Consider the following 27866-nt stretch of genomic DNA (forward strand, 5'->3'; position numbering starts at 1 on the left):
TAAACTAATCACTTTTGTGAGTTTGGACATAATGAAAACTTCTAACTTTTACCATATATTCTTGTGAACAGATTAAATTTTGTCCAATGAATTTTTAATTTAAAAAATGAAATGTGTCAAAATTATTAATGCTTACATGAGCAGACCATATTTTATTATTAAAAGAAGAAACAAGTTTCAGTTATGAAAGCAATGTAACTATCACTAACGATACAGTATTGTACCCTTGAAACTTGCAGAGAGGATAGATCTTAAGTGTTCTCACATTTAAAAGTTAAAAACAATTACACCTATATGAGGTGGTGCATATATTTAATAGCTTCATTGTGCAATTTCACAATGTATATGTATATCAAAACATTAGGTTGAATACCACAAACATATACACTTTTCAATTTGTTGATTATACTTCAACAAAGATGTGGAAAAAAACAAGAATCATGTACAAAAAAAATTTAAAAATTTTTTTATTTTGGTATTGTTATTTAAGAATAAAATCAAACCTAACCAGTTTGGCTCAGTGGCTAGAGCATCTGCCTGCGGACTCAAGGGTCCCAGGTTCAATTCCAGTGAAGGGCATATACCTTGGTTGTGGGCACATACCCAGTAGGGAGTGTGCAAGAGGGAGCTGATCAATGTTTCTCTCTCATGGATGTTTCTAACTCTCTATCCCTCTCCCTTCCTCTCTGTAAAAAAAATCAATAAAATATACATTTTTAAAAATAATAAAATCAATACTACTTTAATATAAAATAATTATTTTTAGAGGCAATGAATATAAATTGTGTAACTTTAATTATCCAAACAGCTAATCATCCTCACTCATTAGTATTTAATAGTATCTTCCAGTTTTATACAATCCTTTCAAAAAGAAGGATTTTATATTATTTTCCACTTTCATAGGACCCATATTTTTGAAGATTCTAATATGTGGGATTTATTTAGCATCTCTGATCTTCAATTATGTTATTAAACTTCCTCTTCCTTTCTCCCTGCCAACTGAAATTTCTTGTCAGCATAAGATAAACTGATGCCAGTATGTTGGGCTGACGTAACAGTGGTTTGCAGAAGTTAAGCTGTTTAATTGAAGTGTAAGTAAATCAACAGAGTCTACTGTTTAGTAAATATTGAAAACAACATATGAAGGTATCTCTGTAGCTAAGAACTTCAGGGCTCCCTGAACTCTAATATGGATTTCGTCAATGTATATAATATAACCACAATTGCCATACTTTGGATTGCCTTTTAATAGATGTGATAAGATAAAAGCTAAAGTTCTTCATAAGAATTAGAGAGGGGAAAATCCACATTGGATAGGTAGGTATAAATCACTAATCTATTGCTAAACTTATAAAGTAATATAAAAATAATGTTTACAATGGAAATTTTCAACAAGATAACCTAAAATATAAATAAGATATAGCTGAAACCGGTTTGGCTCAATAGATAGAGCGTCGGCTTGGGGACTGAAGGGACTCGGGTTCGATTCCGGTCAAGGGCATGTACCTTGGTTGCGGGCATATCCCCAGTAGAGGGTGTGCAAGAGGCAGCTGATCGATGACTCTCTCTCATCAATGTTTCTAACTCTCTATCTCTCTCCCTTCCTCTCTGTATAAAATCAATAAAATACATTTAAAAAATAAAAATAAATAAATAAATAAGATATAAATAAAACAAAAATCTCATTAAAGTTCTTTTGAGAGAAAAAATTCAGGAGCTATGACATTTCAACAGTCTTTTAAAAGAGGACAATATGCACACACAAAAAAGTGTGTAATTAGTATTCATGCAGTTTTATGCAATAGTACATTAGAAGCTTTGTACTAATTTAGAAATTTTAAATATTCCTAAGTTTTGTTTTCAAATGGCATATATAGCAAGATACAAAAATTATTTTGATATCATTACTTTTGCTCCAAGTTACCTGAACATTCTCATTCCATTTCTCAGCAAAAAGCTTGTCTGGAAATTCTGTAGGTAAAGATAATTGTTCTTTAAATATTTTAAGATACTGGGGGAAACCAAATGAATTCATTAAGTGCATCTGCCGGTGAGAAAATCGTGACTTCACTCTTTTTTCTAAGAGTTCCAAAATATCCTTAAAAACAAACAGAAATTCCTGTAAGATGCATGTTTTTTAAAAAAAAAATCAATGTTAGAAATATAAGTATTTCAACTATTACCTATAATTAGCAATGTCTATCCTATAATATTCAATAAAGCATAAAAAGATTTATGAAAACCACTAAACACTCAAATTATTCCCTTGATCTGCTTACTGTTAAAAGGCAATAGAAGTAAGAGTGTGTGGCTTGGAAATAGACCAAGCCTCTAAAACAGGGATGGGGAACCTTTTTTTATGCCCAAGGCCATTTGGATATTTATAACATCATTCTCTGGTCATACAATATTATCAACTTAAAAATTATGCTGCTATATTTGGTCAAACATTTAACTAACTTACCCCTAATGCCTTGGCAGGGGTCAGACCAAATGATTTTTCAGGCCTTACATGGCCCAAGGGCCAGACGTTCCTCAACCCTGTTCTAAAAGATTCTGTTATGCATGGTTCTTTAATCCCCTTTAAGAATTTGTAGGCCGGGAATGTCATGGGTTTTACTTACAATGTTAATCTCAGTTAATCTTTAATATTCTAAGACTTATAATAATTGCTAAAAAAATTATAACTATTCATAGTAACATTAAAAGTTTCAATAAGAAATTTTGTACATTCTATGAAGAATTCAGATAAAAATTTGCACTAAGATTTATTACATTCATGAAAATCTAAACATCTTTGTTTTATATAATGACTTAAGCAGCATGTGCAATGGAGAAATGTTTAATTCACTGAACTATCCACAAATTTAAGCTGAAGCCATGCTAGGCCAAAGGAACAAACTACAGAAGAGGAAACTGGCAGAAACACAGCATGACAATGGTATGTTATTGTCCTGTGGCTTTTCTATGGTGATATTTTAGACACTACTTATATTTATGCTATTTTTCTTTAAGAAGTTAGAAATCAAGTTTATTGCCAACTATTTATAATTAAAGTTCTGTTATTTTTTTAGAAAAAGCTGTGATGAGCCCTAGAAATATGGATTTGTAACCTACCAAGATGACTTTCATAAAATAGCTAGGTTAAGAAATCAATTATATAGAGCAGGGGTGGGGAACCTTTTTACTGCCTGCCAAAGGCCATTTGGATATTTATAACATCATTTGTGGGCCATACAAAATTATCAACTTAAAAGTTAACCTTCTATATTTGGTCAAACATTTAATTACTTGATCCCTGATGCCTTGGCAGGACCAGACCAAATGATCTCAGGATTCTTATACGGCCCACAGGCCGGAAATTCCTCACTCCTGCTTTATTTGGTCCTTCACTGCGTCAATAACATTTGCCACTGCTACTTCCATCCAAACAAAGATTTTGAAGATGCCTCAACCCCCATGACAGACTGCTGCTTCTGGCAATGAAAGATAGTTATGTGGAAAACCAGCCAGATGTTCTACGAGGGAGGCTTATTATGAAGGCATACGTCATAAGCTCTGGAGCACTGGGGAAGGAGGCGGGAAAAGTCACTCGACAGAAAAAACAGCATTAGGAGGACTTTGTAAAAAGTTTCACTTTTCTAAAAAAAAAAAAAGACAAAGAAGTACTGAAAAAGAGAACAGGTAAATGAATCTTATTATTTCCAGTGATATATACTTACAAAGTTAAAATAGTATCATTCTGAGTTGATTCCAAGCATTTTCAAAATATTGCAAGAATCATAAATGTTAAACAAAGACACCATGAGCAAATTTAATCAAATGATGGTAAGATTATTTAACTTTCTCTTTACTTGCTAATGTAGAAATATTGTATTAATTAGCATAATCAGACTTCATTTTTTTCATTTAGTGATTCCATTGGAGAGACAGAGATATTTATTAGTATTAGTTCAGATTAACTATGTTCTTATTTTCCTCAATCTGATTTGAAAAATGGGATAAATGTACCAGTCATCAGCGAAACACATTTGAAAAATGTGTGATATGATGACCTGTATAAGTGACTATGTTGGTAATTAAGCTTTAATTTTGTAAACATTATAATTTTATAATTAAAAAAAAAATAAAGACTTACCAATCTACATGTAAGACCAATAACTGCTATTGGCGTCTGTGCAGACTGAGAAATGTCAAAAAGATTATAGAGGAGTGTTTGGTTTCTATGATGAGCAAAGAGATCAAATTCATCTAATATGAAGATCACTGGACAACTATTAGTCCGGTCACCTAAGATAAAGTAAGAGTTTTATTAACAGCAATTACATTAATCTTTGTTAAATTTCCAAACTATTTACTACATTTCACTTTTTAAAACTTAATTCACAAACCTACTTCAGGTAGGACATTTACCAATGCACATACATTTATTTATTCAACAAAATTACTCATAGGACAAGATAGCCTTAAGTATGTCAGTCTAGTTTACTAGTTTATTGATGAAAATTTAAGAAAATAACTTAAATAAATGGAGACTATTATTTTTAAAATTACATAAGCCCATTCTAGCACCAGAAAATTTTAATACCTACACAAACCAAATCATTTTGAGATTGAATATAGAGTCATTATGCTCAAAACTATTATTTCAGAAAAGATTCATTTAGTTAGTAGAAATGCAAAGTATGTTTTCCCTTAGAAATAACTTTTATAATCAATGGTTAGATTGTGAAATTCAATCAAAACCACTATAATTCCTTCTAACCACAATTTTAATATTGCAACAGGGAAAAGTTCAACATGATTCTGAACTCATTGGTCTCATCATAACAGAATCAGCTTTAACAAAAGAATCACTTCTAGTTCAAGATTTAGGGCTTTATATTTGCATAAGGAAGTAATAAGAAAATCTGATATGGGGACACTCACTCCAACAGATAATAAAACATTTAACACTAACCTAAATGGCATAAAAACCACAGGGACTGCTCAGAAGTCTAGAAACAGGCTTACAAAATTAGAAAGTTAGTATTGGTAAAACATAGCATTACATACAAATGGGGAAAAGTGGTTTATCCAAGGTTAAAGCTCCACTTTGCAATTTACCAAAATAAATTCTAGCCAAATTACTAATAACAAATATAAACATTAGATGAAGACCTAATTAAATATCTTTAAAATCTGGAGAGAAAAATTTTTGATTATGCAAAAATTCTAAAACTCTGTTTAGCAGAAAATCCAACCCAAATTTAAGAGAAGAGAAACATTAAAGAATTCCCATCCTGCCGAAACCGGTTTGGTTCAGTGGATAGAGCCTTGGCCTGGGATCTGAAGGGTCCCAGGTTCGATTCGGGTCAAGGGCATGTACCTTGGTTGTGGGCACATCCCCAGTAGGGGGTGTGCAAGAGGCAGCTGATCGATGATTCTCTCTCATGGATGTTTCTAACTCTCTTTCCCTCTCTCTTCCTCTAAGTAAAAAAAAATCGATAAAATATATTAAAAAAAAAAGAATTTCCATCCTATATAATAAAAGCCTAGGTGGTGCCATGCCCTCATGTGATGTCATCACAAGATGGCAACTACAAGATGGCTGAGTGCACAGTGGAGATGGGGCCCAGTGGCCACCCCATGCAGTGAGGCCTAAGGGTCCCATGGCTCTGTGCAGTGTGGAGGAGGCTGGTCCCGGCATCTCTGCTGCCTCGCAGAGGAGGCAGGTTGCGGCAGGGATGGGCAGCTGGAGGCGATCAGGCCCTGGCAGGGAAGGGCAGCTGGGGGTCATCAGGCTGGCAGAGGAGGGCAGCTGGGGGCCATCAGGCTGGCAGCGGAGGGCAGCTGGGGGCCATCAGGCTGGCAGGAGAGAAGTTAGGTGTTAATCAAGCTGGCAGGGGAGCGGTTAGGGGGTGATCAGGCTGGCAGGCAGGCAAGCAGTTAGGAGCCAGCAGTCCTGGATTGTGAGTCAGACATCCTCTGAGGGGTCTCAGATTAGAGAGAGTGCAGGCTGGGTTGAAAAACAACACCCTACCCCGTGCACAAATTTTGTGCACTGGGCCTCAGAAAATAAACAAGCTAAACATCAAAACAAGGCAAAGAACTAATAGGAAACACATGAACCAGGAAATGTCAATGGTCAATAAAAACAGAACATGATGATTATCATTACCAAAATTAAGCAAATTAAACTAATAAATTTTCTATTAAAAATTAATACTTGTTTTTGATATTGTTAAGAAAAAGCGTCTCTGAAATATATTTAGAAAATGGGCCTTCTAAGGTAGTTTGGTAATATTCCTTTTAATTGTTGTACCTTTTAATCCAGAATTCAACTCCCTGAAATTTTCCCCAGGAAATATCTGGATGACTATCTATGAATTTCTTCATAATTACAAAAATTAAAAATAAAAGTCCATAACTGGTGGTTAATAAGTTATAATTTATGTTTTTAATTATAGTTAATTTATATTTATAAAATGAAATATTTAAGAACCATAATATGATGCAGACTTTTTTTACTGACATAGAAAAATGCTCACAACATACTGTTTGTAAATGAAAAGATGTAGACTACACAATATGAAAAATAAATGTATTCTTATAAAAATTACTTAACTATCTATATCAATGATATACTGCAGGTGAATAAAGACATAAAACCAAAGTTAAATTGGGATAATCACTATAATAGTGTGGGAATATAGTGACTATTGTTTTCTTCATTTTAAATATTGCTTTATTAATTTCTTTGTAAAAGCATATTACCTTTATAATCAGGGCAAAATACAGCTAAATAAATATGTTTGATACTGTTAAATATGTTAATATTTACCTTTTTTTAAAGCTTCCAAAATAAATGAAAGGTTTTCAGCAAAGCTTCCCTGAATAACAAAAACAAAAAACAAATATCATGACCAGAAAAGTTTATTAAATAAGAAAAAGAGAAAGGTTATCTGGCCCTTAAACATTATATAGACACACCCTGTATCTAATTGTTAGATATTATATATTGATAGATACTCATTTGTCATAGTAAACTAGAGGTCTAGTGCACGAATTCATGCACCAGTGGGGTCCCTTGGCTTGGCCTGTGGGATCAGGCTGAAATTGGATCCGGATTGTAAAAGGGTAGCAGGCCATGCCGAGAAACCCCACTGATGCATGATCAGGGCCAGGGAGAGACTCGGGAGGTTGGCCAGCTGGGGAGGAAACATGCGAGGGCTCCACGGTGTTTTCGGCCCATCTTGCTCAGTCCCAATAGGCCAGGCACCAGCAGCAAGCTAACCTATGGATAGGAGTGTCTGCCCCGGTGGTTAGTGCACATTATAGCGACTGGCTGACTGCCCCCAATAGGCAGTGCACATCATAGTGAATGGTTGAGTGGCCTTATCATATCATTAGCATACTACGCTTTGATTGGTTGAATGGCTGACCAGTCAACTGGACACTTAGCATATTCGGCTTTTATTATATAGGGTTAGAGTCATTGTCCAGATTCTTAGTTGAATATATTTATGCTTCCAATCTAAAACGTAAATATAAAACCAGAGATAGCATAGCTCTGAAAGTGACATTTCTATTTAATATTCAAAATTTTGTATTTTCTTGGTAAAATACATAAAACTGCTAATGTTATTTAAAGGGAGTTTTGTGTTTTTTTAAATCCTTATACAAGGATATGTACATTGATTTTGATTTTTAGATAGAAACATTGATGTGCGAGAGACACATCTATGTGAGCAACATTGATAACTTGTCTCCTGTACTTGCCCCACAAACTTTTTGGTTTACAGGATGACACACCAACCAACTGACCCACCAGGCTGAGCTATTAAGAGTTGCTTGCTATATTATAAATACAGTCAGAGAATTAGAAATCCATTGCACTTGTATCATCAAAAACATCAGGCTCTTGAAAGTCACAAATTAATTTCTACCACTAAAAAATGAATTTAAATGAGATCTAAAAGTAAAATAGTGCATCTGTATTTAAGAGCATATTACAGAATACGTATTATCATATCAAATTTGGCTATGCTTATTTGGATCACAACCAAAAAATTTTTGGATACAATTTAAATATTCCAGATAAAATTTTACAGAGTTGCAGATATATTATCCAGATGTTATAGCTTGTGGATGAAGGCCCTATTAAAATATTTTTTCATTAAAATCATTACTATACTTCAGATTTTTAATTAAAAAAAAAAAAAACAGCCAACTTTAAATTTGAGAAGTTGTAAGAGAAAGGAAACCCATTTGTTTGTTTCCTAATTGAGAGAACTGATATAAAATAGCATACGTTTTTAAGAGCTTCGATATATTTTGTGATGATTGCAAACTGCCACATCAACACTATTCCATGGTAAGCAGGGCTAGAGGTAGTTATAACATAGCAAAGGCTCAGAGACAATTTGTTAGGAAATCACTGGTCAATGTTACTCAAAGGTTGCTTCTCTTCTGGATATTTTTTAAAAGAATGTTGTACATGGCATTAGATATATACCTATACAAATACATTTGTATGTGTATATATATATATGTACATATATTTATACATACTTATATAAATATACACGCATGTATATACATATAAGAATATACAAATTTGCTATAAGGATATCAGAACAGAAAAGCTCTGGATTGAGATAAGTGACTCAGGTTCTTAATGTCCAGCCTTTGTTATTTTATGACTTTAGGCAAGCTTTATACGTTCTCTGAGCCTCAGATGAGCAACTAATGGATATAATGTATGTTAAATTAATAATATCTCTATGTGACAATTAGGTACCAAAAGTAATGACTAGGATGATAAACAAGGATGCCTTTTTATTATTTCATATAAATCCAATATAAAAGTTGCAAAGACCAATCTTACATCAATAGGAAACTGGGCCTCTACAATAATAATTCTCCTGAACCAAGTAGCAGATTATTTTCAACATTAAATTCTAACAGAAGATAAAAGATTAATAGAAGGGGCATTCTGAACTTGCACTTCAGAGACCTGCAGACAGTGAAAGGGTAACATATGATTGAGCTCAAGTTTTTAGAGATAATTACAAAAGAATGAATCACTACATGCTAGGAAGCTTTTACAACTATGGCTGTGAAGCTGCATAGGAGAGTGACAGCCCTGCATGATTGCCAGAGACAGAAATGAACTTGGGATGTATATCACACACTTCAAATGCATAGGTAGTATGAGGATAAGTCATTTCATCATGAAAATTAAAGAAATTGAAAATTAAGTTAATATTCTTCCCTTGAGCCCTATACATATCAAGTGATAGGCAAAAATTTTTTCAAGTTTCAAAACATTTCTAATCAGTTTAAGTTACTGATATTCATTGTTCTAGATTCCAAGTTATCACAATAATGAGATATGCGTAAGTATCTGAAAACATTTTAATAGTACGAGATAACTGGCATATGTATGGTATATTACCATCAAGTATCTTTTCTTAAAACATAAATTGTTTAATGCTTTCTTTTGTCTGCCAAATAAATTAGTGCAGTAAGTTTAAGATAATGCCTATTTAACAGAGAAGGATCTGAAATTCAGAGGCATTCATTAATCATTCTCACCAGGTTGTAAAGCAAGACTAAAATACACCTTTTCTGGAGTATAAAATTCAGCACGTTTTTCACTACTCCCATGATACCCAAGTCTCAGGAGATTAGAAATAGACTGCTAGAGTATAATATTTTTAAAAACATTAATTTATCTCCAAAGACAGAGAATCAGAATATTTATTTTATAAATAAAGAAATAAACTCAATATCTACATAAACTTGGTTTTGATAAATAAATGCACTCTAGTACTTTTTACATTTTTATGACAAGGATCTTGCATATTTCAATTTAGAATCTCTAAACCCTCCCAAGCTCTCCAAAAATATAAAGCTACAACACAGACTTTATTTTGATGACTATTTAATAAAAGAATAGAAGTTATACGTACAAAAACTTTATCTCCAACTACATTTTCCAGATTTAACTGCCTTGTGATTTCCTTTAGAGCTATTTTATCATTAATCTGCAGCAGTCCTGAAACAAAGCCCATTTAAAAGTATTTAATTAAAATGAAATACATATTTGACACAGTAGAGGTTATTTTCCAATCAAATAAATTTTTAATGATTTTTAAATTTAACTAGGAAGAAAAAAGTCAGAGACTGTGAGTTTATATTTCATTTTACAACTGAGTAATGAAGACATCTAGTGGAATCAAAGAACAATCTTCTCTGGAGTTAGGGTTATTTAAAAAAAAAAAAAAAGACAAAAACCGAAAGTCTTTGTGTGCCTCCTTTATTTATTTATTGTTTTAGTTTATAAAAATACTATTTATGGTATGCTAAATTAAGAGTTGTTAGATATAAATCTAGTTTTAAAAATGTAATTATGAATTCAAATTTAAAACATACAAGTGGATTTCATTTCATAATATAAAAAGCTCATAGGATTTATATTATTTCCAGTAGCAAAATAATGATATACTTACCATTCAGGTGAACTTGTAATACATTTTCACTCACGTCTTCTACTTCCATTAGTTCTTTCAAAGCATGGTTTATTAGCTAAATAATATTTAAAAAATTATAAAATATTTAATGATAGCTAGGAGTTAATAAGCCCTTATTTTTAAACTATGAATAGTGGAAATGATATAAAGAGATTGCTATTTTAAATTAACAAATACATTTGCAGATTATTTAGTTCCCTCTGTGAGTTGTTAGGTATACAGAGAAAGTCCTTATTACAGAAACTTAGTGCCTATAATGAAAATATTATTCCTAGTACTAATACCCTATCTAATAAAAGAGAAAGAAACATGCAAATTGACCATATTTCCACTACACCCACCAGCCAATCAGGAGTATGCAAATTAACACAACAAAGATGGCTGTTAATTTGCATATGCAGGCACCTAGGACCCAGGCTGCTCCTAGCCTGTAGGCCCTGAACAGCAGGGGTCCCAGAACACCCCTAGCCACTCCTGCACTATGGGTGCAGCAGCTTGCTCATGCTCTGGCACCAAGTGGCGGTTCGGGACCACTCCTCCAGCCCAGTGCCCCAACAGGGAGCTGGATGCTGGCCTCCAGGGCATTTGGAGACGGGGATCTTCCCGCCCTGCCCCCAGCCACTTGCATGTACTCAGGCACCACGCAGTGGTTCAGGTCCATGTCCTCAGTCCAGAGCCCACGATGGGGGCTGGCTGCTGCACACAGCCTAGGGGTCCCCACATGCCCACCAGCCCAGCACCCACAACGGGGGGCTGCTGCCAGTCTCTGGGGTGTGTGGAGACCCAGTGGCCACCAACAGGGGGTAGGGACACCCCCCTAGTCCAGTGGATACAACACAGGGGCTGCATGAGCTGCAGAGGAAACACCATTAAAAAGAAAAAAGTATTTTATTGATTTTATTTTACAGAGAAGAGTGGAGAGAGATAGACAGTTGGAAACATCAATGAGAGAGAAACATTGATTAGCTGCCTCCTGCACATTCCCCATTGGTTATGTGCCTCCAACCAAGGTACATGCCCTTAACAGGAATCAAACTTTGGACCCTTCGGTCTGCAAGCCCTTGGTCTATCCACTGAGCCAAACCAGTTCCAGTGTAAACACCTTTTCTGACCACTCATTGGCTAAGCTCCTGTATGCCACCACTTGCAGTGTTCTTGGTAACTTTGGTTATAAGAATCCAAGAAGGTGATTTAGGGTTTTTCTACCACACTCCTGGAGGAAAACATGAAGGTCCGCTGCTAGAGGGGCTAAGAAATGTCATATCCTGCCCTACCCGGTTTGGCTCAGTGGATAAAGCCTTGGCCTGCTGACCGCAAGGTCTGGGTTCGATTCTGATCACGGGCATGTACCTAGGTTATAGGCTCCTCCCAAGGTGGGGCCCAGGTCAGGGCTTATGCAGGAGGCAACCAATTGAAGTGTCCCTTTCACATTGATGTTTCTCTCTATCTCTCCCTGTCTCTTCCAGTCTCTTTCACACTCTAAAAACCAATGGAAACATATCCTCAGATGATGATTAAAAAAAGAAAGAAAAAGAAATGTCATATCCTATGAAAGACAGATCTTGAAAATGCCTAAAGAAAGTTGTTATTTTTTTCATTGAAGGGACTAGAGTCCGTGTTGATGAAAACACATTGCTGGCTGCAGTGGCTGCAGCAGTGGGGTAATGGGGCTGGAACCTTCCCTTGATCAACCTGGTCACCTCCCACAGAAGGTGGCCAGACTGTGGACATCTCCAGAGGACTCTCAGTCTGTGAGAGGGGACAGGCTGGGCTGAGGAAACCCCACACCATGCACAAATTTTGTGCACCAGGTCACTAGTACTTATAATAATTAGAGGCCCAGTACACGGATTCATGCACCGGTGGGGTCCCTTAGCCTGGTTTGCACCCTCTCACAATCCAGGGCCCCTTGGAGGATGTCGGAGAGCTGGATTCAGCCAGATCCCCACAGGCCAGGCTGAGGGACCCCACCGGTACATGAATGCATGCACTGGGCCTCTAGTATGCATATAAGATCTTTGGTTAATCTCTTCTCCCCTGCCCCCCTTCCCTCTGAGATTCATTAGTCTGGTCCATGTTTCCATGCCTGTGGTTTCCACTCCTGCTTTGAGCGTCTGACCCCTGATGGTCAGAGTGCGTTATAGCTACTGGCCGATCAGCTGGTTGCTTAGGCTTTTACATATATAGATTACTACTAAAAAATACACAGAGATTATTATACCACTTAAACTTTTCAATTATAAAGCAGCACATTTTTATAATTACAAGTTTCTAATCCACATACTTACATTTTTATTATACTCTTTAAATTGTGACATCTTACCACTCATTAAAATATCATATACATTTATTCATATTAATATTGCATACATTTTTAAAAATTTGAAAATAAATTAAGAAAAAACTGTTTAGAAAAAAAAATGAGAGACTATTCCTTCTAATATTAAAATATAAGGGTACCGTCACAAAATAAATTGTATAGAAAAATAGGTAGCATATAGAAAAAAAAATTAGCTAAGATGGCATCAAAATTTAGTGAGAAAAGAAATTATTCAACAAAGTCTCTGGGATGACTGGTAAACTATTTTGAAAAACAAAGTACTATTTGTTTTTACAATAGCCTATCTTCTATCTGTCACTATACCATCTTTGTGTAATACGAAGAAACAAATATCCTCTTTTTAAATTACTAGGTTGCACAACAGGATATCAAAAATAATAGCTATTCCTTTTTTATCTATATAGTTTTTAAAGCAGATGGAATTCTACCTCAGAACAAAGACAGTCCAGGTCCTCTTTACAAGGGACAATCTGGAAATATCAACTGTTATATGCCTAAAAGCCTGGTTGAGACGTGAATTCTTTAAGAACTGTCAGAAGAAGAGGTGGCGCTTTTCTGCCTTTGGGTCAAATCTGACTATAAGAGTTCGTCCCCAAAGGACAGAAACTTGGGCTCTCAAAATATTACTTTTGCCATATTTTTTTTAAATAATCTGCTATGTTCTTGCCCCCACCTCTTGATATTTTATTTATATACATTTATATGTACTGAGCTCTAATTTTATAATTTAAATTATTTTATGTTTGCTGAATTGTTGAAAAGCATTTCAATTTCTTTATGGAATGAAGCAAGGTTAATATAGTACCTTAATTCTACATAAGCATAGAGAGAGTTATAACAGATTTATAGGGCACTCTTTCCACTGAATTTACTTTAGGCATCAAGCTGTCATTTGCCTAGATCAACTCACAGCCTTTTTAATGGGTGTGTGTGTGTGTGTGTGTGTGTGTGTGTGTATGTGTTCTAAATAGTAATTTAAATGTACTAGCAAGTATGTCTTCATATAATTTTTGGTCCAATCTGAATAATGCTAAAATTTACAAAGTAATTAGGTAACCAATTATATAATTTCAATCAATTTTCTCATTGATATAATGTCACCTTTGCAAATATTTTTTTTAATATATTTTGATTTTTTACAGAGACGAAGAGAGAGGGATAGAAAGTTAGAAACATCGATGAGACAGAATCATCGGTCAGCTGCCTCTTTCACATGCCCTACTGGGGATGTGGCCACAACCAAGGTACATGCCCTTGACCGGAATTGAACCTGGGATCTTTCAGTCCCCAAGCCGACACTCTATCCACTGGGCCAAACCGGTTTAGGCACCTTTGCAAATATCTTAAACTACATAATATATTAAAAAGCTAGTTGGTTATTAATGTTACACCAACCAACGAGCTTAACCAATATGGCTACCCCGTTTCCACATTTTTTGTTACTAAAAACTAATTTTTACAAATCTACTAGCAGAGTTTCTTTAGATCTGCCAGCATCTAGGAATTTTTATGCTTACTAATATTACTATTCCCAAATACTTTAATAAACACAACATTAAGCAATATGTAAATAGAAGAAACATCAATCAGAAGAAACATACTATTTAACCATCTATAAAAGGTATGGATAGAAATAGACAAGAAATAAAACTTTCTTTGTTTGCAGATGACATGACTTGTGTATGTAGAAAATCAAATTTATCAAAGAATCGATAAATTCCTAGAATTGATAATCAATTATAGCAAGGTTGGAAGATACAAGTAATACACATATAGCATTTGCTTCACCAATATCAGCAATGAACCCTTGGGACATGAAATTAAAAACAAAATACCATTCACAAAACACTAAAATGTTTAAATACTGAGACATAAATCTAACAAAATAGGTGTAAGTTCTGCATGAAGAAAACCACAAATTCTGGTGAAAGACTTAAATAAATAAATGGAAAAAAATATTCCATGTTAACGAATGTGAAGATTATGGAAATGCAAAGTATCCAGGATAGCCAAAACAATAATAAAAAAGCAAAAAATTGAAAGGCTGACACAAGTGAACTTCACGACTAACTATAAAGCTACAGTAATCAAGACAGTGTGATGCCAGTGCAAGAACAAACAGATAATGGAAACAGAAGAGAGACCAGAGAGACACATACATATACCGTCAACTGATCTTTCATAAAAAGACAAAGGTATTTCAATACAGAAAAGAGAGACTTTTCAATAAATGGTGTTAGAATTCATATGCAAAAAAAAACACACACACACAAAAAAAACACTCACTGTACACTTTTCACAAACATTAACTTGTAATGAATCATAGATGTAAATGCAAAGAACTATAAAACTTCTAGAAAATAAAACAGGAGAGAACCTAGAGAGCCCAAGTTTTGGTGATGAAGTTTTAGATGCAACATCAAAACTCACAATCCATGAAAAAAATAATTGACAAGATAACATAGTCAATACACATTGTTTAAATAGATTTTTACACAGCCCACCTATTTAAAATTAAATAGTTTAATAATACTTTCAGTGTGACAGACATAATTGGTCTCATATACTGTATAAGAATGTGAAAAGAGAAAATGAGGCAACTAAGCAAATATGATTACGAAGAAGGTAGAAGACAAATCTAGAAAATGTGAATGGACATATGAAAAAATTGTTTTTGTTAGGGTTAAACAATAAGATAATAAGAAAAGAAGAATGCATGGGGTGACAGTTACCTAATCCACAAACAGAGACAAAACCTATTTTACTGGTTAGTGTAAGCACTAAATGATAAAGCAAAGATAAAAGGCACAAGGTACATATCCAATAAATGCTAGTTTGCTTTTCCCACTGGCAATCACTGATTCTTCAAGGACAGAAGACCATGATAAAACAACTATCAACTGAAACTTGTCACTGTGGGGAAAAATAAGGCAAGAAAGCCCCACTTTATAAGGCTTTTCATGTTTTCAATGATTTAAGGGAAAAAAGCAAAATGTTAATAATAAAATAATGAAATACATTTCAGCATTGTCTACAGGAATAATCACAAGCCTACCAAAGAAAACACCGGAAATAAATAGCTTTACCATGGTCTTTCCTGATCCTCGGGGTCCAATAATGAGAACGGAGTTACTTTCTCCATGGATAGCAGTTCTTTTTAGCAGCTCAATTAAGTGTCTGAAATTACATAAACAGGCCCACATTTAAAAAACTGGAATAATTTTAGGTATTTTTTAAGCTAAATTTGAATATGCATAAGAAATGGGTATCCCTCTTTTCTTTCTCTCTGGGCACTTGAGTTATATTCTAAATAGTCCTACACAGAAACAGATTGTTGGCTAATACTGATTCTCTGGAAATCACAAGAAAAAATCAAGTAAGTCTAAAATATCTTGGTCTTTATGCTAGTACCAGGAGCCCAGTGCACGAAATTTGTGCATGGGGGTGGGGCTATCCCTTAGCCCAGCCTGCACTCTCTCCATTCTGGGAACCCTTGAGATGTCTGACTTCCCATTTAGGCCCGATCCCACCAGGACTGCTAGCTCCCAACCACTCACCTGCCTGCCTGCCCGATAGCCCCTAACTGCTTCTGCCTGCCAGCCTGACCACCTCCTAACCACTCCCCTACCAGCCTGATCCGACACCTAACTGATTCCCTCATGGGCCGATTGCCCCTAACTCCCCTCCCCTGCTGGCCTGGTCACCCCTAACTTCCCTCCCTTGCCAGCCTGGTTGCCCCCAACTGACCTCCCCTGCTGGCCATCTTGTGGTGGCCATCTTTGACCACATGGGGGTGTCCATCTTGTGTGTTGGAGTGTTATATGTAGGATTATATTGTATAACCCTATATAATCCTATATAAAGAGGATTATATAAGGTTATATAATCCTCTTTATTATATAGGATTACTATATAGAATGGGGTAAGAGACAACAGTGGCTGCTCTTAGGCCCTTTCACTCTACAACTGGCTGCCAAGTTTTAGGTATAAGAAGCTCAGAATTATCTCTATAATACTAGATAACAAAAACAACATAAGACTAAAAGTTAAAATGCTTTCTTATTATGGAAATACTTATATCTCTCTTGTTTCTATACCCAAAGCAAAAGGTATTGTTTATTAGCAATGCTTAAGATAAAATTTGTATATGATAATATCTGCAAAACCTACAGTGCATCTGTAAGTATACTCGTAACATACAAGGGAACAGCCAAACTTACTTATATTGTACTTGTATTCCAAATAGGTTAGTATGTGAAGTCTGATTACAAAATCTTTCACGTAAAATTCTTTGTACCTGATGAAAATAAAGTATTAAAAAATATTATACACACAATCAAAATGAATGAGAATATACATTTTTAGGAGTCAGAATTAGGTATTAGTCAATTCAACCCTCCCTAAATAACTTTTCTTCAAGATCTCTGGCACCATTTTCATGAGTTATAAATTCAGCAGTTCTTTCTCTCTCTCTCTCTCTTTCTTTTTTTATAGACTTATTGAAGAACAAGTACAGACTCCCATGTGGGGAAGGGAAAGTGTCTCCAGTCCTTTTTATCTTAAATACCAGAGAAAAGATGAGAATTTAGTTGTGCAGGTTTCAACAAGAGAGAAAGAATTACTTGCTTTAGCTACATCAGAATTTGAGGGCTGTTTTAATGTGAATGAATGTATACTTCATTGAGAATAACATGTCAGCAAAAAAACTGAGGCAATAATCTAATAATGTAACCTAATCTCATAATGCTCATGTACCACTCCTCAATATCTCTAGAGACCAACACATTTAATTGCCTTAGCTAAAGCCCCACCAATCTGTACCTGCCATAAAGATCAGGATTCTGAGAGAATTAAAAAAGTTTAAATGTCCCCATAGTTATTTAGTACTTATTAGATGCAGAACACAAGATTACTAAAAGAGCATGACCTATGCCTTAAAAAAAAAAAAAATTGCAAATATGCTATAAAAGTATTAACAGCATATAAGAAAATGCACAATTATACAGAAGAAATCACATTCATGTAGGCTATAAAATAAATAAATAAATCATTGAAATAAACTAAGAAAAAATTTCTTGTAAAGAGCTAAAATTTTGAGGTCTTCATAGAATAAAGGGCACAGACTTAGTTGTAAGATATGCCATAAAATCTAGTACATTCTTTAAAAAGACAGGCTATTGCCCTAGCTGGCTTAACTCAGTGGATAGAGTGTCATCCTGCAGAATGAAAGGTCCTGGGTTCGACTCTGGTCAAGGCACATGCCTACGTTGCGAGCTCAGTCCCCAGAGTGTGTGTGGGGGAAGGAGGGTACAGGAGGCAGCCGATCAATGATTCTCTATAGTCAATGTTGTTTCTATCTCTGTCACACTCTCTCTTCATCTTTGAAATCAATACAAATATATTTAAAAATGAAAAGAAAAAGGAAAAGATGGGCCATTAAAGACATTTCTTTTCAGCATCTACTGCTAATGAAGAGGTACCCCAGAGACAAACTTTAGGAGGCTTCAGATTTGGCTCCATCTACAGAAACAAGAAGCCTCCAAGATTATTTATTCTTTCCAAATTGAGGATGTGGGTGGGACTGATCCTTCCTATATCAAAGAGAAACATGAGTTCTCTTTACATGCACTAGAGTATAAACAAAGCAAATTATTCACTGGGGATAAAATAACCCATACTTTTCATTATAGAGGAAGTGAAAAGAATAAGAAAATTAGTGTCAGAAAAGCATTTTACAGTTAGTCCTTTCTAAATCTTACTTTTAAAAAAAATCTATAAAATGGAGACACTAACACTTTTATGACAAGCCTGCTTTTCAGATTAAGTAAGGCAGCTATCTCTAATACATCATAAGTATTGGATAGGTATTAGCTAATACCTGTAAAACATTTAAATGAGCATATATGGAGGATCAACAAATCATAATGTTTATTCCTCTACCTAGATAATATGACTAGAAATTAAAAGACAAACCTCAGTCCTTTTCTTTCTTAATTAGAGTCTATTAGAGAGGAGACAGCTATGTATAAAATATGAAGGGATAAAGTGAAATGAATTTGTAGTTAAGTAGCTGGAGGTTTAAAAGTCCTAAAGTGATTTTAGGTGGAGGTCACATAGTGTATGTATGTACAGAAATTAATGAAGCTGGCCCTGGTTGGTGTTGCAGGATCAGTTCCTGGTTGGAACATGTTTGGAGGGGAGAGGTGCACCAGATCAAAGTTTCTTTCACACTAATATCTCTGTCTGTCTCTCTCTCTCTCAAATCAATGAAAGCTATGTCCTCGGGTCAGGATTTAAAGAAATTAATGAAGCAGTACATGAAGGTGCCCTTTATAAAAATATATAAATTATACTTGTTAAAAAAAAATTGGAACAGAATTAAATGTTTTCCTTCAAAAATAAGAACAAGGTTTTATAACGGGATGCCAATACAATTTAGTTTTAATTTAAAAATAATGTAGCTCTGATGATCAAGCCAGATAAAAAGAAATGCCAGGGTGGAAATATCATGCCCATTCCCTCCTAGATTCCTTAATAGAGATATGTATAGCTACATACTTAGCACTTGAAATACAGTATGCAATTATCTTAGACGTTCATGATAAATATTCTAGGAATATAAGTGAACTTCCTTGATGTGATATAGGGCATCTACAAAAAACTACAGCTAATATAATGTTCCAGAGTTAAAGGCTGAATTCATTTCCCCAATATCAAAAACAAAACAAGATTGTCTGCTCTTGCCACCTTTATTCAATTTTGCACTGAATGTTTAGCCAGAGCAATTAGGTAAGAAAAAGGAATGAAAGACATCCAGTTTGAAAAGGAAGGAGTAAAACTATTTCTATTGTATTTGTAGATGAAATGACCCAATATATGGAAAATCTTAGGAAATAAACTAATAAACAATTAGAACTAATAAATGAGTTCAGCACGGTTGCAGGATATAAGATTAATATGTAAAAATCAATTGCATTTAGATATACTAGCAATAAAGAAGAAAAAAAAAACTTCATTTATAACAGCTTAAAAAAAAAAAAACCCACAAGAACACATTTAGTTAAGGAAGTACAAAACTTGCAAGATAATGTTAAACTAAATTGAAATCAGAATCACACTTTGGAAGACACGTAAAGTTATGATCCCAACTATCCAAAGAATTAAAACGGATGAAATTAAGTAGAAGCATATGACATTCTGCCCCTTAGAATGGAAAGAGTTATCCTTCATAAGTGCTAAGGGAAGAATTTAAATTAAGAAGATAACTATTTCTCTGAGGATATCTGCAAGGTAACAGAATTTGAAATTAATGAAAATATATACTAACCTGTGAAAGGTACTCTGTATGTATTAAATTGTTACTCTTTGATTTACGACTGCTCATTTCAACAAATTAAAATCCTTAAAAACAAAACAAAACATTTTAGCATGAATATAATAAAGACTATTGGCTTAAAGTATTTAAGAATTTACAATTATAGAATCAAATTAAACACATATTTTAAAACATGAAACATTATTAAATTTTTAAAACTTTAAATTCTCAGCTGAACCTATTACGGTTTCTCCTTACATCCACCCCACAGAATCATTCTTCCCAAGCCTTTGCTTTCTTGATCAGTCTTAGTCATTAGAGAATAGATAAATAAAATGCCTCTCCTGTAAACATCCATAAATGTCTCTATTTCTCTTTATCCATAATCAAACTATATTACCGTATTTTTCGGACCATAAGACGCACCGGACCATAAGACGCACCAGTTTTTAGAGAAGGGAAATGAAGAAAAAAAGATTCTGAAACAAATAGTGTCCTAAAATATTTTATGTGCATTAAAACCCAACATCACAGTCATAAACACATGTAATCAACCCTGTAAAGTAAACAGCAGCATTTAGAACCATTTAGAACCATTATTAACAAATACAGTTAGCAAAAGACAAAATGTACTGTAAAACACAATAACGAGAGACTTCAGTAATAAATTAGAATAAAGTTGAAGATTTATGGTAAAGGTTCTGCTGAGATCTACAGTACGCCTACCCAGTAGTCAAGCACGGCAACAGAGGGCGGAGAGGAATGATTGGGGGAATAGACGCGGCATTCTTCCGGGCACTGAGTACGGGCCAGCGAGGGGTACAGGCGATGATTATGGTTTGGATTACGCAGTTACCGTACACTGCACCTGGGCTGACATGGAGATATGGCTGCAGCCAGGGCATGGAGGCTGACTACCATACATGGGAACTCCTCTACCACTCGGGGTTTACAGAGCGGGGCAGACACTCTGGGCACGGAGGAATGGACAGTGGCTGCAGCAAGCACACAGAGCCGGGCAAGCACACAGAGACCACACAGAGCCGGGCAAGTAAAAAAACTTTTTTTTTAAAGTATATGTGTAGGCTATATTTGGACCATAAGATGCAGGGACTTTTTCCCCCACTTCTGGGGGGGAAAAAGTGTGTCTTATGGTCCGAAAAATACGGTAAATAAAATTGTCTATTTAATTGTCAGAGTCCCCAAATTGAAGATATTTAAAAATTCCAAGCTTTTTAGCATTTTGACAATGATAATTGAAATGAAAAATATATATATTGATATATAGCACTGAAAAATAACATAAAATTCTCTTTGAGGGCAAAATACTCATTGATAAACACCTAGGCTGAACGATTTCACTTCCTTAGCACTGATTTCCTATAGGAGTACTTTACTAGTCAGATAATAATAGCTTAAGCAGTGCTTACTTACTAGCATATAACAGGAATTGTTATAAGTGCTTTGCATTTATTAACTCACTTAATCCTCAAAATAATTCTATAAAATAACTAATACTACAATAATCCTTTAAATTAGCAACATGAAATAATATCCTCACACTGGTTCTTTGAAAAGGGTCTACAAGTAGACATCTGAAATTACTGAAGACTGGGTTCAAATCCTAGAACAAATGTCCCTTAAATGATAAGGACTAATTATTTAAAAAACGGGAAAAAGCTTTGGTAATATGCCTAATTTTTTAGAGCTATTATTAGCTATTTCATAGTATTTTTCGAACTAAAAAACATACTCTCTTTCTCCCCCACCCCCTTTTATGGATTACAAATATACTGCTCAGAAAAACTAAGTAAAATGTCTGAGATTGCAGGGTAGATATTTAATCTGCCCCTTGCATCCAATATGTCAGGTAAGGCATTATTAAAAGCATGCATTTTTCTTATTTTGGGGATCCATGAAAAAAAACAAAACATGCCCCCCCCCCCTTTTTTTTTTAATTTGGTCTTTTTTTTATTTTTTTAATAAATCTTTATTGTTCAGATTATTACAGATATTCCTTCCCCCTCCCCCATCCCATACCCTTACCGCCTACCACTGTCCTCATCCATAGGTATAAGAGTTTTGTCCAATTTCTTCCTGAACCCCTTCCATGCCTCCTTCCCCCCGAGAATTGTCAGCCCACTCCCTTTCTATGCCTCCGATTCCATTATATTCACCAGTTTATTCTGTGCATATTTTCTATTCACTCGATTTTTAGATTCACTTAATAGATATGTATTTGTTATTCATAATTTTTATCTTTACCTTTTCCTTCTTCTTCCTATTCTTAAAGAATACCCTTTAGCATTTCATATAATCCAGGTTTGGTGGTGCTGAACTCCTTTAGCTTTTTCTTGTCTGTGAAGCTCTTTATCTGACCTTCAATTCTGAGTGATAGCTTTGCTGGGTAATCTTGATTTGTAGGTTCTTGCTATTCATTGCTTTGAATACGTATTTCTTCCCATTCCTGCCTGCCCTGCATAATTTCTGTTGAGAAATCAGCTGACAGTCATAGGGGTACTCCCTTGTAGGTAACTATTTTTCTCTTGCTGCTTTTAAGGTTATCTCTTTGTCTTTTGCCCTTGGCATTTAAATTATGATGTCTTGGTGTGGTCCTCTTTGGATTCCTCTTGTTTGGGGTTCTCTGAGCTTCCTGGACTTGTAAGTCAATTTATTTTACCAGGTAGGGAAAGTTTTTCTGTCATTATTTCTTCAAATAGGTTTTCAATATCTTGCTCTCTCTCTTCTGGCACCCCCATAATTCGGATGCTGGTACACTTGAAGTTGTCCAAGAGGCTCCTTACACTATCCTCATATTTTTGGATTCTTTTTTCTTTTCCGTTTGGGTGTTTTTTGCTTCCTCGTATTTCAAATCTTTGACTTAATTCTTGGGATCCTCTGGTCTACTGTTGAATTTCTGTATATTATGCTTTGTTTCAGACAGTGTAAGCTTAATTTCTGACTGATCCTTTTCCATTTTTTTTTTTTTTTTTGGCATTCTCATTAAGATTCTTGAAGGTCTCCGAAACCAGTTTGGCTCAGTGGATAGAGCATCGGCCTGCGGACTGAAAGGTCCCAGGTTTGATTCTGGTCAAGGGCATGTGCCTTGGTTGCGGGCACATCCCCGGTAGGGGGTGTGCAAGAGGCAGCTGATCGGTGATTCTCTCTCATCTATGTTTCTAACTCTCTATCCCTCTCTCTTCCTCTCTGTAAAACATCAATAAAATATATTAAAAAAAAAAAAATTCTTGAAAGTCTCACTAAGTTCCTGGGAGGTTTTTAGAATATTCTTGAGTAAACTTATAACTTTGGTTTTGAACTCTATATCCAGTAGTTTGCTTTCCTCCATTTCTTTCATTCATGACTTGTTTCTTTGTCTCCGCATTTTGGCTGCTTCCCTGTGTTGATAGAGTGGCCTTGTGTGGGGTTACAGAAACTAAAATATCCATACATACAGGGGAAATAGGTGAGGGAAGAAAAAAAGCAATAACTATTGATATGTGCAGTAACTTGAATGGCTCTCAAGGGCATTATGCTTACAAAGAAAAAAAAAAAGCCAATTACATTTTGTGTGATTCCATTTAAATCACATTCTTAAAATAACAAAAACATTTAGAAATGAAGAACAGAATTATGGCAGCTAGGAGACAGGGACAGGATTGAGGGGTGAGTATGACATGAGGGATTTTCTTATAATGGGACAGTTTTGTATCTTTATTGTGGTAGCAGTCATACAAATCTATACATGGGATCGTAGCTCAGAGACACAGACACAAGAGTGAGTGCAGGTGAAAACTGCTAAAGTTGAATAAGGTCTTTAGTCTATTACTAATAGACTGTGGTATACCAATGTTAATTTCCTGCTTTAAAATATTACACTACAGTTATATAAGATGTCACCCTTAAAAGAAGCTGGATGAAGGATTTACTGGACTCCATGTTCTTCTATGAGTCTATAATGATTTCAAAATAAAAAAGTAAAGAAGAGAATTCTAATTTTATGGCTTTCAAACACTACGTAATGACCAAAAGAGTGATTAGTGGTCCAACCAAATCTTTATTACCTGCAAATAGATGCTTAGAGTAAGTTTGGTTGAAATTTTCCTCAAATTATACCAATGGATCTTGGGACTCCTACTTCCTATTGTGCTTTCTATATTATAATTTTACTTACTATTCTAAAATAGAATTAGACATAAAGTGTAAGAGGAGATAAATGTCTATGCAGGACTAAGTGATTTCTCATTTTGATATCAAATATAAACCTAAGTGACAAGAATTTTGGTAGAACCTACTATTACTTATTCATACTATTGCAAGGATCAGTGAAATGGGTAAGTTTAAGGAATGATTCACCCTGATCTTACTGCTTTAGCTTCTACAATTGTTGTATTATCAGTCTGCAGTAGGTACTTCTCTCTAAATTGTTTTGCTAGAGTGATTAAACCTAATAATCAAACTCAGTCTTTCAAGTAACAGCCTATGCTACTGTATCAAAAATTTCAACTCAAACCACTTCTGTTACTAGTTGACTCTATCCCACTTTCAGATCACCACCATTTCTTGTCCAGCATCTTTACTGGTCTACAAGTCTTTCCCCAATTTATGGTAACATTTACACTAATAAAAGAGTAAAATGCAAATTGACCATACCTTTGCGACCCCCCCCCCAGCCAATCAGGAGTAATTATGCAAATTAACTCAATAAAAATGGCAGGTTAATTTGCACATGCAGGCGCCAAGCGGCTGGGGGTGGGATGCTTGAGTTGTCGCCATAGTGATGACCCAGGTGTTCCACACCACCTCAGGCCGCTCTGGGCCTCTGGGCAGCGTGGGAAGGTGGACAGGAGGCTCTGGGCTGGAGTAAAAAGGTGGCTCCTGCCGGAGCGAAGGTGGTGCTGGCAGCCAGGGGAAGGAAGGCCGATTCTTGCAGAGATCTCTAGCTTTTTTTTTTTTTTTTACCAAAATGGATCCTCTACAAACTTCTCCATAGTATTTGTCAGTTAAAAAAAAGCAGGAATAATTTGTCATACTCATACACACATAGACATGCATATATTAGTACACATATACCCACACAAATATATATTTATACATCTCATTATTTTTCCTATTACTGCTTTAAAGCAAAAAAAAAAAAGAAAATGGAATTAGTGGGTTAAACTGCTTGAGAAAAAGAACTAAGTACTTCAGCTAAATAATACAAAATACTTTTAGATTAGGCAGAATAAAATTTTTTTAAGTTTATTAAAATCTTATTAAATACCATCAAATGACATGACTCTTTTTTTTTTTTAATATATTTTATTGATTTTTTACAGAGAGGAAGGGAAAGAGATAGAGAGCTAGAAACGTCAATGAGAGAGAAACATCGACCAGCTGCCTCTTGCACACCCCCCACTGGGGATGTGCCCGCAACCAATGTAAATGCCCTTGACAGGAATCGAACCTGGGACCTTTCAGTCCGCAGACTGACGCTCTACCACTGAGCCAAACCGGTTTTGGCATGACATGACTTTTGAATACAGCTTTGCATCTTTAGCTGGTTTTATTAGTTTGTTTTTGGTTAATGCAAACTAATTTTAGTGAACACCTTTGAGAAGCCCTATAGGAATATACTTATATTCCAAGTAAATGGGGTCAGTGTGGTGACAATGTAAGGAGAATGGAAAATTACATGAAACCTCAGTAATAATGTGAGCAGGAGCTATAAAACTATATACCAAAGGAAGTAGTTAAAAGAGAAAACAGGTGAGAATATGTCCTATTTACTTAGTTTCAGTTATTCAAGTAGGTCAAAGATATAATAGTCTTTCCTACGCAGCATTCAATGGACTCCAAGATAGGTGGTACAAAATAACCCTCTCAGGTAAAGAGAATATTTCAAAACTTTTAGTTATAAATCCAGGTGATTTGCTAAACTTAAAAGTATTGTTTCAGTGTTTTAAATGAAAGGAAAATGCAGGTGTCTGTCCCAATAAATTGCAGATCTTTCCTGTAATGAACAGTAGTTGCCTGTCAAAAGCATACTGCTTAGCAAATAGACATAAAATTTTAAAAAAAAATCCCTTATGTAGAATTTTTAGACAAATATAATAAATATACTCACCAGTTCAATCTTTTTTTAAAAAAATGGACATGGAGACACTAAGTATAGTGAAAGCAAGGCATTTAATGTCTTGGGCTTGCAAGATCAGGTGTCTGGTGAGAAGGCACACCAAAGCAGTTACAACCAGCATTTTATTCCCTAGTGCACAGGTCCCTCCCCTGGTTCCTCACTGGCTGAGTACTATGGGTTATACAATCTTCCCAGATGTCACCTAAGTTTCATTATCTCCTTATAGGGTATTCTTTTATTCCCCTTCCCAGTTTTAAGTTCCTTTGTCAGATTGTCCCTCCCTAATATCCTGTTTGCCCTGGAGACTTTCCAGGTGCATGAACTTTGTCAAGTCCACAAGCCACTATGCAAGCAATCTACCAGTAATTTTCCATTAAGGGTTAAATGCCTTGCCTTGAAAATCGACCACCACTGACTTTATTTCTAACAACCTATAAAAATTCTTATATATTTACATGTAACACTTATAAAGAAGACTATTTAATCTGTTAACAAACATGTCTATAAAGAGTATGAATGGGTTTTATGTCCATTAGTTAAAAATATAAAAATATACAACTTTCCAAACAGTTTGCAAAAAACAATTTATACAAGAGATTAAATTTACTAAAATACTATTTACAAAATTCTTGTAAAATCAGTGAATTAAAATTAAAATTAAAAACATACAAATGAACATTATTTTCATCAATAGCCTGAGTGGAAGTGAGGGGGTCAAAAACCTGAAATTCTAGCAGAGGGCAGTATTACCTTGTGACAAGAATTCTTGTCAATTAAAATAAAAGTATTTAACACTACTCTCTGATGATGACTACAAAAATATTGAAAATAATACTACTATAAGCCACCATTTAACTTACATAAAAACAAATTCTACTATTTACCTAGTGTCTAATTCTGAATAGTAGACATTTTGTTCATTCAAAGAGTAAAAATGGACAAAAGGCTAGAACTTTGCCTCTCTTCAGTTAGAAAAATATTCTTGATGAGATAAGCAAATAATGAAAAACAAAAGGTATTTTAGAAGAAATCTGTGGATGCTTTCCATGTTTAGTTATTGGTTTTTGAGATAACATAGAAGTAAGAGTATATTTAACTTGTTTTTCATCCAGCTAGAATTAAGGAACATTTGTATGTAGCAAGGTAAATATTAGAGTTAAAAGCTCTGAATTTATAACGTACTGTATTGTATTTTCTTGCAAGAGCAATTACTCCAGGGCATATGTTCACTTGAGAATAATTGAATAAAATCCTTACCACTATTTAAATAATTTTTTTCTTTTGACATGCTTACACAGTTATGTAAATATGATATGCTACAACCCTGGTGAATTAATTAGCAAATGTTAATTAAACTATTTTTGAAAGGAAAAAATCGAAAATAGCATTGCCTCAAAGAGAAACCATTTGAGAATTTATAGAAATTATCCATGTGAATGCAAAAATCTCAAAATTTTCCCAAAAAACTTTAATAGTATATTGTTTCTAATGAGACACTTCAGCTTGTGCAGGAAACAAAAGGAGGCCAGATTCCTGCAATTTGAATACTAGGGCCAAATAAATTATGTTACCCAA

At 34.8% G+C, this 27866-nt stretch overlaps 1 protein-coding gene across 5 annotated transcripts in view; it reads right to left on the minus strand.

The window, feature by feature from the left end:
- ORC4 (origin recognition complex subunit 4) overlaps nt 1–27866 on the minus strand; it is a 52541-nt gene that overhangs the window by 10340 nt on the left and 14335 nt on the right. For 3 of the 5 annotated variants that reach the window (XM_084893051.1, XM_084893049.1, XM_084893050.1), the window contains exons 2-9: nt 20186–20259; nt 17079–17155; nt 15945–16035; nt 10497–10572; nt 9957–10042; nt 6824–6872; nt 4139–4290; nt 1925–2098 (exon numbers count right to left, since the gene is read on the minus strand). In XM_084893051.1, coding sequence (XP_084749177.1) covers nt 1925–2098; nt 4139–4290; nt 6824–6872; nt 9957–10042; nt 10497–10572; nt 15945–16035; nt 17079–17155; nt 20186–20242 — 762 coding nt within the window. In that variant the 5' untranslated portion in view covers nt 20243–20259. Of the gene's footprint in view, nt 1–1924; nt 2099–4138; nt 4291–6823; nt 6873–9956; nt 10043–10496; nt 10573–15944; nt 16036–17078; nt 17156–20185; nt 20260–27866 lie in introns of those variants that run through there. The other 2 variants (XM_084893053.1, XM_084893052.1) reach the window with 2 other exon arrangements.

The sequence above is a fragment of the Pipistrellus hanaki genome (assembly GCF_964339955.1).
Source record: "Pipistrellus hanaki genome assembly, chromosome: 8".
Classification (NCBI taxonomy): Eukaryota; Metazoa; Chordata; class Mammalia; order Chiroptera; family Vespertilionidae; genus Pipistrellus; species Pipistrellus hanaki.